The 15,214-nt window shown below is 47.5% G+C and overlaps 1 protein-coding gene across 5 annotated transcripts in view; it reads right to left on the reverse strand.

Moving 5' to 3' along the window:
• Nucleotides 1–12,632, reverse strand: part of ASPH (aspartate beta-hydroxylase) — a 584,233-nt gene extending 571,601 nt beyond the window's left edge. For 2 of the 5 annotated variants that reach the window (XM_086965792.1, XM_086965789.1), the window contains exon 1: nt 12,324–12,570. In XM_086965792.1, the coding sequence (XP_086821918.1) occupies nt 12,324–12,372 (49 nt within the window). In that variant the 5' untranslated portion in view covers nt 12,373–12,570. Of the gene's footprint in view, nt 1–12,323 lie in introns of all 5 variants that reach the window. The other 3 variants (XM_086965790.1, XM_086965793.1, XM_086965795.1) reach the window with 3 other exon arrangements.
• Between the last annotated feature and the right edge of the window lie 2,582 nt (nt 12,633–15,214).

Consider the following 15,214-nt stretch of genomic DNA (forward strand, 5'->3'; position numbering starts at 1 on the left):
TGTGCAGCTGCGTATAAAAAGTTACAATTTGGGCATTCTTATGTATGCTCAATCTTGACCCCGCCAGGGGCTGAGACACAACACAACACCTGCACCTGGGTGAATATGCACTACATAAAAATATTTCCTATATAGGCCGATAACCAAAAGCACCACCCCACACGGTATGGGTTGCTAATAATGCTGCCCCCACAAAGAGCAGAAAACAAATGTGCAAAAAGTGAGCGCGCCTAAAGCTCACAGAGAAGAAGAAAATGCCAGTGATCTGAAAAATCTAAACAGGCTATTCCAGAGTTAAAGCATTTATGGAATGCAAATTAGAACTGCTCACTGAACTTTGTGACTACGAAATAGCCAAGTCATCACAATTCCATTTTGCCGTTTTTGTGATGCAACGAACCACACAGAATGCAATTACAGCCAATTGCGTGAATTTGATTCGCACATCACAGCTTCCGTTTTACTGCTCTCATATTGGCACAGCCACGACAAAACACAACCAGGAGTACATTAAGTGGAGCACGGCTATATGCTATATGAAACCACAAGTCACTGGCGTCTTAATCACACTTTATAATGTTGGAGCCCTCTGCATTTCATTCATTCGGCTCTTGGGTAGTCTCAGGTTAGCAGTACAGTAAATGTTGTTATGCACCCGTTTTGTTTGTCGAGTGAGAGGTATGAAAGGCTGAACATGCTATGCCAGGATTTGAACTTCTGAACTGCAGGTTACATATAGCCTGCATAACAGATAATGAACGCATGGTGCTGTCTTCACGCTGCCCCGGTTTCAATCTCGGGGCACTTTCCATTTCTGTTCACAAGCTCCAACATGAAGCATAGTCATCTGTGGCTTAGAACTGCCGGTGTAGTAGCACTGCTAATCATAAATGTCCTCTCCTAAACTCGACAGACACAATCATACAAAGCGTTAGAACTATGACCTCTCGGGTGTGCAGCGATGGCCCTGAATAAGGCAAGCTACCTAGAACAGCCAACGGTTATTTGCAGTCACTGTTTGCTCATCTGGGTCACGGTGTAATGGAAAGCAAACATGAATTTGTATACTGGAGTCTGTCACCACATGCGGCTTCCAAATCCTCGCACCAGGATCACAGCCAGGAAGTGCTCATTACTCGTGCAAATATTCATTATTCAACGTTAGTGCTTTCTCCCAGAGGCATCAAGACGCGGTGGAAGGACCAGAGAATTGCTGATCAACTGTTTCCAGCCACGACACCATTGAGTTTAAAACTGACAAAAGATAAAACTGAAAGAGAACGCAAAGAACAAAAAAAGTCAAAAAGGAAGCATGCCAAGATGCCTCCCAGGCATGTGTAGCTTAAATATCAGCACACCGCTTACTTCACCCTCTCCAAGATTGTAGCATAGTGTAAGATCCCTTTTACACATTGCTTCCAATAGGGCTCAAATTAAGGAAATTTCTTCCATATAGTTTTGGACTATCCTGCGATTGTAATATACTTAACATCGATACTTACCTCCGTCTCAGAAATGTTAGGTAGACCACCATGCATGGACTACTAGGGATGCTGGAAGATCTTGAAGGCAAGCACATGTCGAGAACATGCTCTAGGTGGAATTGGTACTGTGGTTGCCAAAACGGACAGTGCCAGGCACCAGAAATATGCAATTGTGCGTGATTGAGAGCCATGGACAAAGGCACGATTTTTGAGGAACCAAGTTTCAAGGCTATGGGTTGCCCCCTAAGTGCATGAAGATCTGGGGCATTAGTGGCTTACAATTTTGGTATCCCAAATAACTAACATTAATATTGCCTGTACTAGAGTACTTGTATGAAACATTTGGTTTCGTATGTGCTCTCTTCCTGGTGTGCTATTTAACATTGGAGTTTCTACTTTATAAAATACATTTAAAACATAAAAAGAGATATATAGATTACATTTAAAAAAAGGATAGAAGCAAATCTAAGCCTTCGGAAGGGCAGCAAAAGAATGAATAAAGGTCCCTGAATATGGCAATATTAGAGGCCCCTAGCAAACATGAATAGTGAGAAGTAGCTTGTACCCACCATAACTTTAGACACCCCACTGTTGGAGGCTCTTCTAGAAGAATGGGACTGACGAGGGGCCAGATGTACGTATAACTGGTCGCAAACACTAGTTGCAATTTGCTATCAGTATTTTTGGAGAGACCTATGTACTGATAATTTGCAAATTACTGAGTCACAGTGGGGCTCAATTTGACCTAACCTATTAAGGAGGTAGTTCGCAAATTGTGACCCACTAGGAATCACAGGGATGGTTGTCTACTGAGGTCAGCAGACTTCAATGACAGATTGCTTTTTTAAGTAAAGAGATGATTTTTCTTTAAATGTAACCCAGGTTCCTGAAAGGAAATTGAGATGTGTTGAAACAAAAGAATGAAAAGTGTACTTTTTTTATTTTTTAATGAGTATACAGTGGTTCATTAGACAACAGCCTCCTCTTATTTTTTTCAACATTCACAAAGGGGAAGGGGTTCTTTGCGGACCCCCTTTTGTTTGCGAATGGGATGCCACCTCTGAAATTTTGACAAAACATTAATACATACCACTAAGATTCTGTATTTGGAAGGAATGCCCTAAACACACCCACTCGAAATAGCGAGTGAGTGGGAAACCCCAAATGGGATTTGTTAAAGTGTTATTGAATCGCATGTTGGGTTTGATATTGGATATTGGATATTGGATATTGGATAGGTATTTATAGAGCGCAAACGTTCGCTCCGGAAGGAGCATCATGGCGCTGACAAACCAATGACCAAATCACAAAGAAGGTAGTGGGGGGCTAGAGGGCTGCTTTGGTCCAGTCATCAGAAAGATTAAAAATCCACGTTTTGAGATGTTTCCTAAACGGCTTTTCAAGCGTCTGAAGTCTGAGATGCCTTGGCATGCTGTTCCAGGCTCTGATAGCCAGGGAACTAAGTGTTTTACCGCCTTTAGACTTCAGATTGAATTTGAGGGGGTCATGAGGTTTTCTTGCGAGGATCTGAGAGAGCGGCCCGGTGTGTAGTGGGGGAAACGGCTTGACAAATATGCTGGACCGGATTTGTTGAAGGCTCGGAAAGCTACAATGAGAATTTTAAAGAGTATTCTCTTATGCAAGGGGAGCCAATGTAAGGATTTTAGAGCAGAGGAGATTGAGGATTTGCGTGGGAGTTTAAGGACAAGGCGCGCAGCAGTGTGTAGGACGCCTTGAAGTTTCAGTCGGGTGGACTTTTTGGTCCCTGCCAGGAGGCTGTTACAGTAGTCCACTCGAGAAAGTATGAGGGCTACCGCGATGGTCTTTCTGGAGTCGAGCGGGAGGAAGTCAAAGAACTTTCTCAGGGACTTTATGATGCCGAAGCATTTACTGGCTACGGTCGTGGCGTGGGTATCGAAAGAGAGATCGGAATCAAAAATAACTCCGAGGTTTCTGGCTGATGAAACGGTCTGAGGTGGGGCAGCGGAATTATCAGGCCACCACAGGGCGGGGCAAAAAGAAGCGTTCTTACCAATGGGCAGGATCTCGGTTTTATTCGAGTTGCAGCGGAGGTGGTTGGCGTCCATCCATTGAAAGACCGCTGTGAGACAGTGCTTAAGATTGAGTTCGGCCGTGTTTGAATTGTCGTCGATAGGGATGACAAGCTGGGTATCGTCGGCATAAGACGTGACGGTTATGCCGAACGATTCTATGAGGGTAAGCAGAGGGATGAGATATATATTAAAAAGGAGGGGACTCAGAATGGAGCCCTGAGGAACTCCACAGGAGACCATTTTTTCTTTTGAATGGAAGGGACCCAGTGTGACAGTTTGAGACCTGTTGCAAAGGAAAGAACTAATCCAGGCTAGGGCCGAGTTTGTAACGCCGATGTCCTTGAGTCTGTTAAGCAGAATGGAGTGAGAAATGGTATCGAATGCTGCCGTGAGGTCAAGAAGGATTAGGATACATTAGAAAACGCTGGTTTGCAGCTACAAGTAGCTTGTTTCTGCGAATCAGGCTGTTTTGGACTGCAAAAAGGCTTTGTAAATCTGGCACTAGGTCCTTAATTAGGCTTCAGAGCCTGTTCAGGAGGCGAAGGGGCTACTTGGATACCACAGTGGGGGTTTGAGGTCTTTTTGTCACTGCGGACCTGGTGCTCGTCTTACTATAGCCCTACAAACTAAGCCAAGTACAACCCCTTTCCACACTTGACTCTCAGGAGTAGCGAGGCAAGTAGTCATAGGTTTCTCAGGGCGATTAGTGTGGGCGTACTCCGGCATCAATACCACTCCTGTAACAGCGCAATAAGATTAATGTCCTGCCCAGTTCTTTTGTTCGTAGAAAAGAAAAGTACTTCATTGCACAGAAAACATAATTCCACTACATGTTCAACAATGCAATGACAACAGATTCAATGGTGTGAGTCGGTGTGCCTTCTTTGGGAGCCCCACTCTTGCAGGTTCAGACTTCTAGGTAAGATCTATAGGTGCAGCTTATGCTCCCCCCACCTCATTTGGTCTTATCGCTCAGTCTCTCTGGCCTAGGCCTGCTCAGTCTCTCACCTAGCTAGATGGAGCGCTAAGGGCTGCGTTCGGCCCACCTGCGACAGCGGGGTCTCACCTGTAACTGAAATTTTCCAAGCGGCACACTGCAGTGTTCAAGAAAGCTGCCTGGCAGCCAGCCATGCATTGTGTCACTCCGAGGTTCATGTCAGGATCGGAGGCTTCAGTCTGTGGCCTGTGGGTCGTGGCTCACTCCGTCAATGAGGTGGATACTCACAGCATGGTTAAATGACATTCCAGTGAGTACTTGGCACTTCTTGTGTGCGACGGCCAAACACCTGCAGATGATTCTTCAGAACGGCAGACATCAAGCACAATTTTTTTTTTGTATGCAGTGCCTTGACATGATGACCTCGATTCTTCTCCCGGTCACCTCGCTGGTCACTTAGTCTTCGAGATAGGTTCCAACTCTACAGAAGCCTTGGGCAATGTTGTGGTTATGCAGTCCAACTGCAAGGCCCACTGGCCACCAACAGGCACTTACCCTGCTTAAGTTGGTCCCACCACTCCGACACAGCTCCAGATGTGTTTGTAGATACAAATGGATAACTGACTTCATTAGCACTGGGTCAGCCTGTAGTACTGTGATCCAGTCAGTGCTCTTGCTTAGCAAGTCTCTGCTGGACAGACCCTACACCAGTCAGTTACAGCCGTCTCATCCAAGAATAGTTCCGCCAGAAGAGTTAACACTTCCTTCTCTTGCTCACAAGCAGGATGTCTTGGCACCCAAGACAGTCCAGCAATTCCTCCTTCAGCCGGGACTCCCAAGAAATATTTCCTTCCCTTTTGGGAGTTGGCTGTCAATGCAACACCAACCCTTGGCTTCGTAGAAGTCCCCATATACTCTGCTGATTACCCCCTCCTCGGCAGAGGAGTCTACAATGAACAACGGTGGCACTTAAACTCCCATCTTTATACCGATTTTGCAGATGGAGAAAGTGCATTCCAGTTCTGCTTCCTTGGAACCACTTTAGGTTGGCCCCCCTTTCGTGTGCCCGGGCCATGCCATCTTCCACATCTGGCCTTTGTCTGCATTGCTGATCTGCCTAGTAAAGTTCCCACCACAGAAGTACAAAGGAGGCATGAGCATGCTGCACACAACTATTAATGATCCATCCCCACGGAGATCAGGAACAGTAATAAGAGTCCAGTGCCCATTTAAAGGACTCGTTTCCCCAACAACAGATACTGCAAGACTCATCCTGCATCCCTTGGAATCTACTTAACAGCAGGTAGTCATTTACAGCCCAAAGTATCGGGAAGAACCCTGGCATATCCGCTTTCCACACAACTGACTGCTGCTCCTCCCTCCTTCCAGGAGATGCCAGCATTATCAATATGCTGACAGGGGAGCTTTTTCTCCATCTTGTACTCGGTCTAGGCTTTAGGCTTCTAAAATGGAACATGTAGGCCATTATCACTTGTGCATAGCACACTATTAGTCCTAGCACACATTCATATGTGCATTGCACAAGATAGGTCGGGCTCAGGATCCTAGGTTCAAAGTGAGCAGAGAGCGTTGTACATGGGCCAGTAGGCATCATTCAGGTCTCACAGGTAAAAAGGTTTTACTATAATTAAACACACACACACACACACACACACACGTATGTGGTCACCACTGAACTCTAAGCATGAAACCCACGACATGGACAGTATCTTTTTGTCACTAAGAGTGTGCGAGTGGTGCGCCCACTCCTGATTTCGCACAAGGACCAGAATCAATCAGTCAAAGAGGTACTAAGGTGCACATGAGACTAGTAAGCAACTGCGCGGACGAACTCGCCCCACTGAAGACCCCGCCCAACAGACCCGGCAGCAAGAAGGCCCCATGGTTCACCGACGAACTCAAGAGCTCCAAGAAGAACTGCTGAGCCCTCGAGAAAGCCTGGAGAAGGGAGCCAACACCGGACAACATGACCGCCCTCAAGCTCGCCACCAGCAAGCACCACCAACTGATCCGCGCCACCAAGAAAACTGCATTCAAGGACCGGCTGGACAACAACGCACACAACAGCAAGGAACTCTTCAACATCGTGAAAGAGCTCTCCAACCCCAACGCCGGAAACAACGACATCACCCCATCGCAAGAACTCTGCAACTCCCTCGCCTCCTACTTCCACAACAAGATCACGGACATACACAACAGCTTCAGCACCCAACCGACGAACGCCACGACCGAACCAACGCTCCCCACCACCACCCTCCGCGCCTGGACCCCGATCAGCACCGAAGACACCGTCCGCATGATGAACTCCATCCACTCCGGATCTCCGACCGACCCCTGCCCTCACCACATCTTCAACAAAGCCGACACGGTCATCGCACCCCACCTGCGGGACATCATCAACACCTCCTTCGACACCGCCACCTTCCCGGAGAGCTGGAAGCACGCCGAACTCAGCGCTCTTCTTAAGAAACCAACAGCGGACCCCACCGAACTCAAGAATTACCGCCCCATCTCGCTGCTCCCGTTTCCAGCCAAGGTCATCGAGAAGACCGTCAACAAGCAGCTGGCCGCCTTCCTCGAGACAAATGGATCCCTCGACCCCTCGCAGTCTGGCTTCCGGGCCAACCACAGCACCGAGACCGCCCTCATCGCTGCCACCGATGACATTCGAGCCCTGATGGACAACGGAGAAACAGCGGCCCTCATCCTCCTAGACCTATCCGCGGCTTTCGACACCGTCTGCCACCGCACCCTAGTGCAGCGCCTCAACAACGTCGGGATCCAGGAGAAGGCACTAGAATGGATCATCTCCTTCCTCGACGGAAGGACAGAGAGAGTCCGCCTACCACCGTACAAGTCAGAGGCCACCGAAGTCATCTGCGGCGTACCCCAAGGATCCTCGCTGAGCCCAACCCTCTTCAACGTCTACATGAGCCCCCTCGCGGCCATCGCACGCCAACACAACCTGAACATCATCTTCTACGCCGACGACACCCAGCTGATCCTCTCCCTGACCAACGACCCCGCCGCCGCCAGAGCCAACCTTCACGAAGGGATGAAAGAGGTAGCCGAGTGGATGTCGACCAGCCGCCTGAAGCTGAACTCGGACAAGACGGAAGTCCTCATCCTGGGATCCTCGCCCTCCGCCTGGGACGACTCCTGGTGGCTCCCCGCCCTGGGCACCGCACCCAAACCGACAGACCACGCACGCAACCTGGGCTTCATCCTGGACTCCTCCCTCTCCATGACCAGGTAAGTCAACGCCGTCTCCTCGTCGTGCTTCAACATCCTACGGAAGATCTTCCGGTGGATCCCCACCGAGACCAGGAAGACGGTCACCCAGGCCCTCGACACCAGCCGACTGGACTACAGCAACGCCCTCTACGCCGGAACCACCGCCAAGCTCCAGAAGAGACTCCAACGGATCCAGAACGCCTCAGCCAGACTCATCCTCGACGTCCCACGACACAGCCACATCTCCGGACATCTGAGAGACCTACACTGGCTCCCCGTCAACAAAAGAATCACCTTCCGTCTCCTCACCCACGCACACAAAGCCCTTCACGATCAAGGCCCGAGCTACCTCAACAACCGCATCAACTTCTACGCTCCCAAACGCCACCTCCTATCAGCCAGTCACGCCCTCGCCGCTGTCCCCCGCATCCGAAGAGCGACGACAGGAGGAAGGTCCTTCTCCTACCTGGCCGCCAAGACCTGGAACTCCCTCCCGACTTGCGCCTGACCCAAGACCACCTCGCCTTCAGGAAGAAGCTCAAGACCTGGCTGTTCGACCAGTAGCAGCACTCCCCCCCCCCCCCTCTAGCGCCTTGAGACCCTCCGGGTAAGTAGAGCGCTCTATAAATGTCTATGATTGAAGCTGCATGATCAAAAATAAAAAAAAACTAGGATCAAGGTTTAAGCACTTCGGGCTTGCAGACAGGGGTCACAACTGTAAATCACACAGAGGACATTCTCATCTCAACATCAGGTAACAAGTAGAGTGAGAAACATTCAAGTTACACATTGAGCAATTCTGTTAATGAGAATTGATCATTAGGAGGATATGGCGCTGCCATGTTCTCCCTGCTGATTTTCAAATACACAATGGATCCAAATGGATTCCAGTTGTTAGTCGGCTGCATCATTCACACAGCCCTCTCTGGAATTGAACCAAAATACAAGGTTTCTACCGAAAACAAAAAACACTCAGAAAGACAATTGTTACATTTTATAAACAGACTCCTCTGATTCGCCAACAGAACTAAGTAACCACGGTCAGCAGTGTTTACGTTTTACTAGGAGAATAAAAATCGAATTCACCTCCAAAACACTTTACAATAAATCACAAAGCTATTTCCCGTGAACAAGCTGACAAGATACCCTCTTCTATCCATCTTGTTGTACAACACTGAGCATTTGCGTTAAAGCCACCTACACAGCAAGCAACATTTTAAAAATATGGAACCAGCAGCTTGCTGTAGGGCTCAGATGCCAAATGCAGACCTGTAGAACACAAAAGGTTGTATTCTTAACTCACAACAGGTAGGAGGCCTGCCTAAGAGTACATCAATCATGCTAATCCTTTTTTGGTTTCGTAGTAGCATGCTGCTTTTTGAAAAGCGCTTCAACACATCATCAGGGGTAGGAAGCACTATATAAATGCAAACCTTTCCCCATTCTATCCGTCCACTATCCTTCTCAATCAAAATAATAGACCAACACATCCACTGCTCAAATTAATTTCATATTTCACTATACTAATTCACCACTAATCCTTAGTGTGTTCCGGAGTAGCATGCTACTTGCCGAAAAAGCGGTTTGATGCCTCATTAGTGGTAGTAAGCGTTAGATCAATGAAATTACAGTTAAGATGAGAGCATCCATCCAAAAAGGAGGTGAAATTTAGTAAGAGAAAACATGCAAATGGCAAACATGTCTAAGAATAACCTGGCGTTCTCTAGACTCTGATCCCAACAAGATCAGTTTCATTACTTTCATAAATTGTCTTTATGCTCACCCTTACTTTTGTCTATCACATCCGAAACATCTGCCATGGTAAGTAAGACAGGAGGCCCAGCAACCATAATTTTTTTATAGCATCCAAGAATGCTGTAAAGAGAATGTGAGCAAACAACACTGCAGTCTTTTGGCAGCTACTTAAAAGGGTTAGAAGACTAGTGGGTTCAACTCCCAATCTTGAGGTAGGGGTACACGCCTGGAAAACTTCACCAGCACAGACAGGCTGAAGAAACTCCTCTAGACAGAAGTCATATGAAATACTTGTTTTGACATGCATCCAAAGGGTAGCACCATTTCATGTTAGCTCGCAAGAATATCTTGGCAAACACTCTATATCAGGCTTGTAGCAACCAGTCTTGGATCATTAAATCTGGACCCACTGAAATACGAGTTAAAAAGGCATTATCACAGTTACAGGTTAACTGTTTTGTTGAACCCTTATTTTACTTTGTACATACACCGAATGTAGGTTTGTTGTGTCTGTATGGTATTCAGTACATAAATGCTCAGTTTCATATAGATAAACTAATCTTCCCAAGTTATCCACATAGGGTTTGAGTTCCAATTGTAAAAATTAAATTGCCATCCTGATAGATTTGAATTGGCAGGCATACTCAATTATACAACAGCTCAGAAAGACACCATGCAGGAATGACACACTTTGAGTAATACATTACTCGCAGTTTGTTCTACATACCTCAAATAATCACAGCTAACGACTTTAGGCTCTCTCAGCTAAATGTCTGCGCTACTTTAACTAACGGGAAAGTCTGCCTTATCCTGTTAGAATTGGTCATCCCTATTATAGCTATTCTGAATAGTTGAACAGCACAAAACACGTAAGTGCCAGTTAGCTTAAAGCAAAGAAAGGCAACGTGACGGAGGACAGCAACGAGAGAAACAAATTGGAACCATCTGTTCCCCTCCCCTCAAAGAACTGACACGTGAACATAGTAGCCCAAGTAGTGCAAGGGTGAATTTCCGCCTCTGGGCCCAACCTGTTTACAAAGCATGGCCTCTCCCTCCCTCCTAACATTTTTACACTCCACAGGATTATACTCTCACACGTGAACCGTCTGAGAGAGTCAAAGACATGTGCAGGTTACCCATTTCTGATGAAAATAAGAACTAATGGGTGATTTAGAACCGGACAGGAGGCAATTGAAGATTACTGGAACAGGCCCAAACTATGCAAGATATCTCAATGGGTGCTACTGCATCAATCAGATCGCGAGGCGCTCACCGAACCCTATTTTCTTTGCCTTCGGATACTTATTAGGCCTACCTACATGTACAATGGGAAAAGACAGCACTACTACAAGTAAGAATACAACGAAAAGCATCACACAAAGCATCACACGCGACTCAAGGGACACCACACAACTGGATATTCGCATAGGGAGCCACAAAAATGTACAATTTCAATACCTTTTCAAGCATGAAGCCAAATGTTCTCTCAACGGCGTCTCCATGCAAGCTTTAATAAAAGCAGCCTTGAGCGAAGTGACTCATTCAAGGCTAGTAAAAATGTTCCCAGGCTATTCAGCGGTCTCGCTGACAATGCCTTTCAATTAATTTGACTGCCATGTTTTCGAATGAGTTGTCAAAAACATTTGACTGCTGAAATGATCTACTGTGGACACAACTGTTTTAAATATGGTACAGTCGACGAATGAAAGCAGTCCCAGGCGGGACTGCTTCATCTAACGAGCTTTCCGGTAATTCCTGCACAACTCCCAGCCCCCAGGCCTTGCCTGCTCAGTGAAGAGGGCTCATGGCCTACTTTGCCTGGCGATGCACTAATCCCTTCACCATTTCATTTGTACTAATCTCACAGCAAACGCCACGGATCTACCACAACTCGCAAGTGCGACTTTAAACGTTCAAAAGGTACAAACTGTGGAGTTGATTAAAAAAATAAGTATCACATGACAAGCGTTCAATGACATATACTATGCGTCTGAACACATACTAAATAATAGTAAGGTGGCAGCATACACACTACATGTGGGCCTACGTAGCAGATAATATTCACCCCCTAACATGATTACGAAGGGAAACGTGGATCGATAATGCTCAAAATACTGCTTTATCCAAGCGCAGTAACCTACCAGTGCAAATAATTTAGATATTGAGAAAAAAAAAGTTCAGATTAGGTGGGTTTTTAAGTGAGAAATAAGCAGATGGATAAAGTACACGTTCGAGATGTATTGTGCAATTTACTACCAATTAACAAAATAGTTTAAGATTATGTTGTTCAGCCTTCTAAGATTAGCGTATTGTGTTGCTTTAGAGATATTTACGAGAGGATGAAGGTGGAAAGGTGCAATGTTCTCTAGCAGAGGGCGGTAAAGATTCACGGAGGGCTGTGTAGACAAGTTGATAGGTTACACACTGATGGAGCATAATGGCAGCATCATGCGCTCCGCCACGCCCCCGAAAACACCTTAAATAAAACTCCCTTGGTATGCACGACTACAAAAAGGAGACTACACTACAGGCAGAGGGTTGCAATAAGCAGAGTACAAATTGCCTTAGACACAAACGGAACGCAGAGAGGGCAAAAACGATACATATCGCAGGGCATGGTTTAGGGGCAAGCAGTAAGACACTGCCGAGTTACAGTACGGCAAGGAAGATTACATAAAACACTCGTCCAGTACAGCCGGGCACAAAACCATAGCGCCACACACACGAGGAGCAGATATAGGCACACGTAGGAAACAGGAGTACATGGTAGGGTGCACATACGGAAGGATAAGCATGGGCACCTGCTAATGCATATGTGTCTGTCACACGGGTACCAACCTCGCTTGACCCCGGGGTTCTTGCCCCTGTTGTTCGGTCTAGAAGGCATGGTCTGCTTTTCTCGATTGTTCCTCTGCGTTGTGGAATCTGTGGTCGGTGCAACCTTTATGCTGCCTGTGGAGGTCTCGTAGCGTGGTGGACAGTCTTAATGGATTTGTGGAAAGGAAATCGCCTTGCCTAGCTGCGCCCCTTGCTGCTCCTTCCCCTGGGTTAATGCCAGGTACGGTGGTTGGCACTCCTCGTCTGCGCATGCTCAGTCGTGTTACGCCGCTCCCAATCCAAGGTGGAGGCAATCCTCCTACCGCCCCTTTCCAGGAAAGCTTCGCCACGCAGCAAGGCCTCCTATCCCCGCCCCCAACTGACCGCGACCAATCGGGAGAGGTAGTGGGTCTGGGACGCAGACCGTGCAGGCAAGTAAATCCAGGTTTTGAAAGCCCTGTGCTGCCTGTCAGACCAGTAAGCCCTCTGTGATTGGTCAACTATTCCCCCCTCGCCCACCTTCTCCTCTCCATTCTCTTTCTCCATTGTGTTTATTTTCTTCCCAGACGCCGAAGCTGTAGAGAACCTTTTGAACGTGGCACAATCAAACCGCGCAGCCTCTCGCGAGGTTTCAATGAGCTTTGGGAGGGGGTGAGAGGAGTAACACCCACAGTTTCAAAAGGAGAGCGCCAAGAGCTGTTTTCGCCTGAAAATAGTGGTTACCCCCCATAGTTTTATAACGAAGCACTCTGCCAACGCGTTGTATTGCAGCATTTCATATAACTATTACTAGTCTACTTGGGGGCACTGAAGCGCTTGCCAAAATTGGCAGATAGCTGCGTTTTGTAAATGGTGTGGGTGGGAGTGTGCTGGCTTTGCGTTTTGATGCTATGTGGGATGTGTCGTTTTGATCCTATCATGTGAAAAGTGTTTCAATGTCGTGCGTTTTGACTCCAAAACTGCAGGTTATTCTTTTAGGCGACACAGCACATAATGAAATGAATGAAATGAAATTTGATTTGTAGAGCGCATGGCTGCCCGAAAGCGTCCCAGCGCTTGCTTAGGGAACCCGTCCTGGTATTCCCCTGTGAGATAACCCATTACTGGGCATCCCCAAGGTGAAAGCCAGGCATCCCGCTGCAAGGGGCCGTTGTGGAGATTAAGCAAGCTATTGCCCAGAGTTACAGAGTGGGACTCCATGATTGGAATAGGCACCGAGGCGAGAATTGTCAGGTCCGGGTAAATTTGAGCCCAAGACCCGCCGAGGCAGGGAATTGAACCCTGGTCCAGGCCAGACCTCTGCATCAGGGTCTGCCGCTCCAACCACTTGAGCTACACTTCTCCACAGTGTGGTGTATCAGGATGTGTGAAAAATAGACACAGTTTGTTTTCTGTAAGCTGGCAGCTTAGAGCAGCTCTGCATCTACAGAAGTTGTAAAGGGACTCATTGTATTTGTCGTTGGTTGAACAAATGCAGAACAATAACATACAGTAGCGCAACCAGGGCTCGAGTCGGGGTACCACGCGGGTGGACGTCGTCCCCCTATTTATTTTACTGGGTGGACACCGTCCCCCCTGCCAAACAGCTGGACTTCACTCTTTGGCCTCTCTGGGACGAGATCAGAACTCAGCCGGCTGCTCACGCGCTGATTTCTCAGATGCAATCGCCTCTAAGGGGTGAGCGAGGGGAGGCAATTAGCCCAATGGTGCAAGCCACCTTTTGCGACGTCACTTCCTGTTGTGACATCACTTCCGGTGACAGTGTCCCCCCACCACTATTTTTAGGACTTGTGCCCTAAGCGAAACTAGATCTGAACTTCGGCGGGGGGCGTAGCTATCACTCCCAACCAGGGCTGGCCCTAGCACTGGTCGCACACGGTGCAACATGCTTTTTGGGCGCCCCCTCCCTCGTTTCCTCCTTTTCCAAGAATTCTCTCGTACCACTCACCAATGATGCACCTCATTTCTCTAAAGAACCTTTCTGACAAACATTTTTTTTATAGTGCTACTCATAGTACACTCACACATTTCTGTGATCTGCATGGTACACCTTTGTAGCAGGCACATTAATCCTCTGCACTGTGTTCGTGGCAGGAGTGCCCATGTGTCTGCAGGCTGAGCCTTCCAAGTGTTAGAGTAGGGTAAGAGGAGTGACTGCAGGGTGAGTGAAGTGAACATATGGTGCAGATGTAAGTGCAGAGTGGGATGAATGAATGCATGATTAGTGATGGGCTTGTTTGAGTGAGATTGCAGATGGAGCAGTGAGGGGGACATGTGGATGAAGTGTCACATGAGTGCGGGAGAGTAGTGTGGTTGTGTGACTACAGGGTGAGGTACAGAATTAACAGCGCAAGTGCATTGTAATTGCAGAGTGATTGCTGAGTGCAGGGTGAGCGGATGAAAGGTGTGAGTGCAGGGTGAAAGTGAAGGACGAGAATGAGGAGTGAGCTGTCTGAATGCAGGGTGCATTCCCAGACACTTGAAGTAACTCAGCATGCTATTGACAGCGGCATATAGTTTCAAATATAAGTTAAACTATTGCTATTATGCAAGACTTTAAGTGGGATGAAAAACTGGGGAGTGTAGGAAGTTGGGTTTCTATTGCAGTAACCCCCCCTCTTTTTGCTAGATTTCTGATGCACTTTGACTTGATGTGCCCTGGGTCCCTGCCAATCAGGTTCCTAGGGCTTGGGTTCTTTCCCAAAACTGCACCTTTGGACCCCAAGTTGGGACCTCCCAGGCCACATGTAAGTTCCTTGTAAAAGGTACCATGGGTACCCAGGGCACTGTGATCAGGGAAGGCTTCTAAGGCAGATGTCTTCAAACCATGGAACGTGTGGAAGTGTTCCCATGGGGGCGCAAATGGGTTTGCAATTACATGTAAATGAAGACAGCTTGGTAGCGCAAAAGGC

The sequence above is a fragment of the Lissotriton vulgaris genome, chromosome 4_1 (assembly GCF_964263255.1).
Source record: "Lissotriton vulgaris chromosome 4_1, aLisVul1.2, whole genome shotgun sequence".
Taxonomy (NCBI): domain Eukaryota; kingdom Metazoa; phylum Chordata; class Amphibia; order Caudata; family Salamandridae; genus Lissotriton; species Lissotriton vulgaris.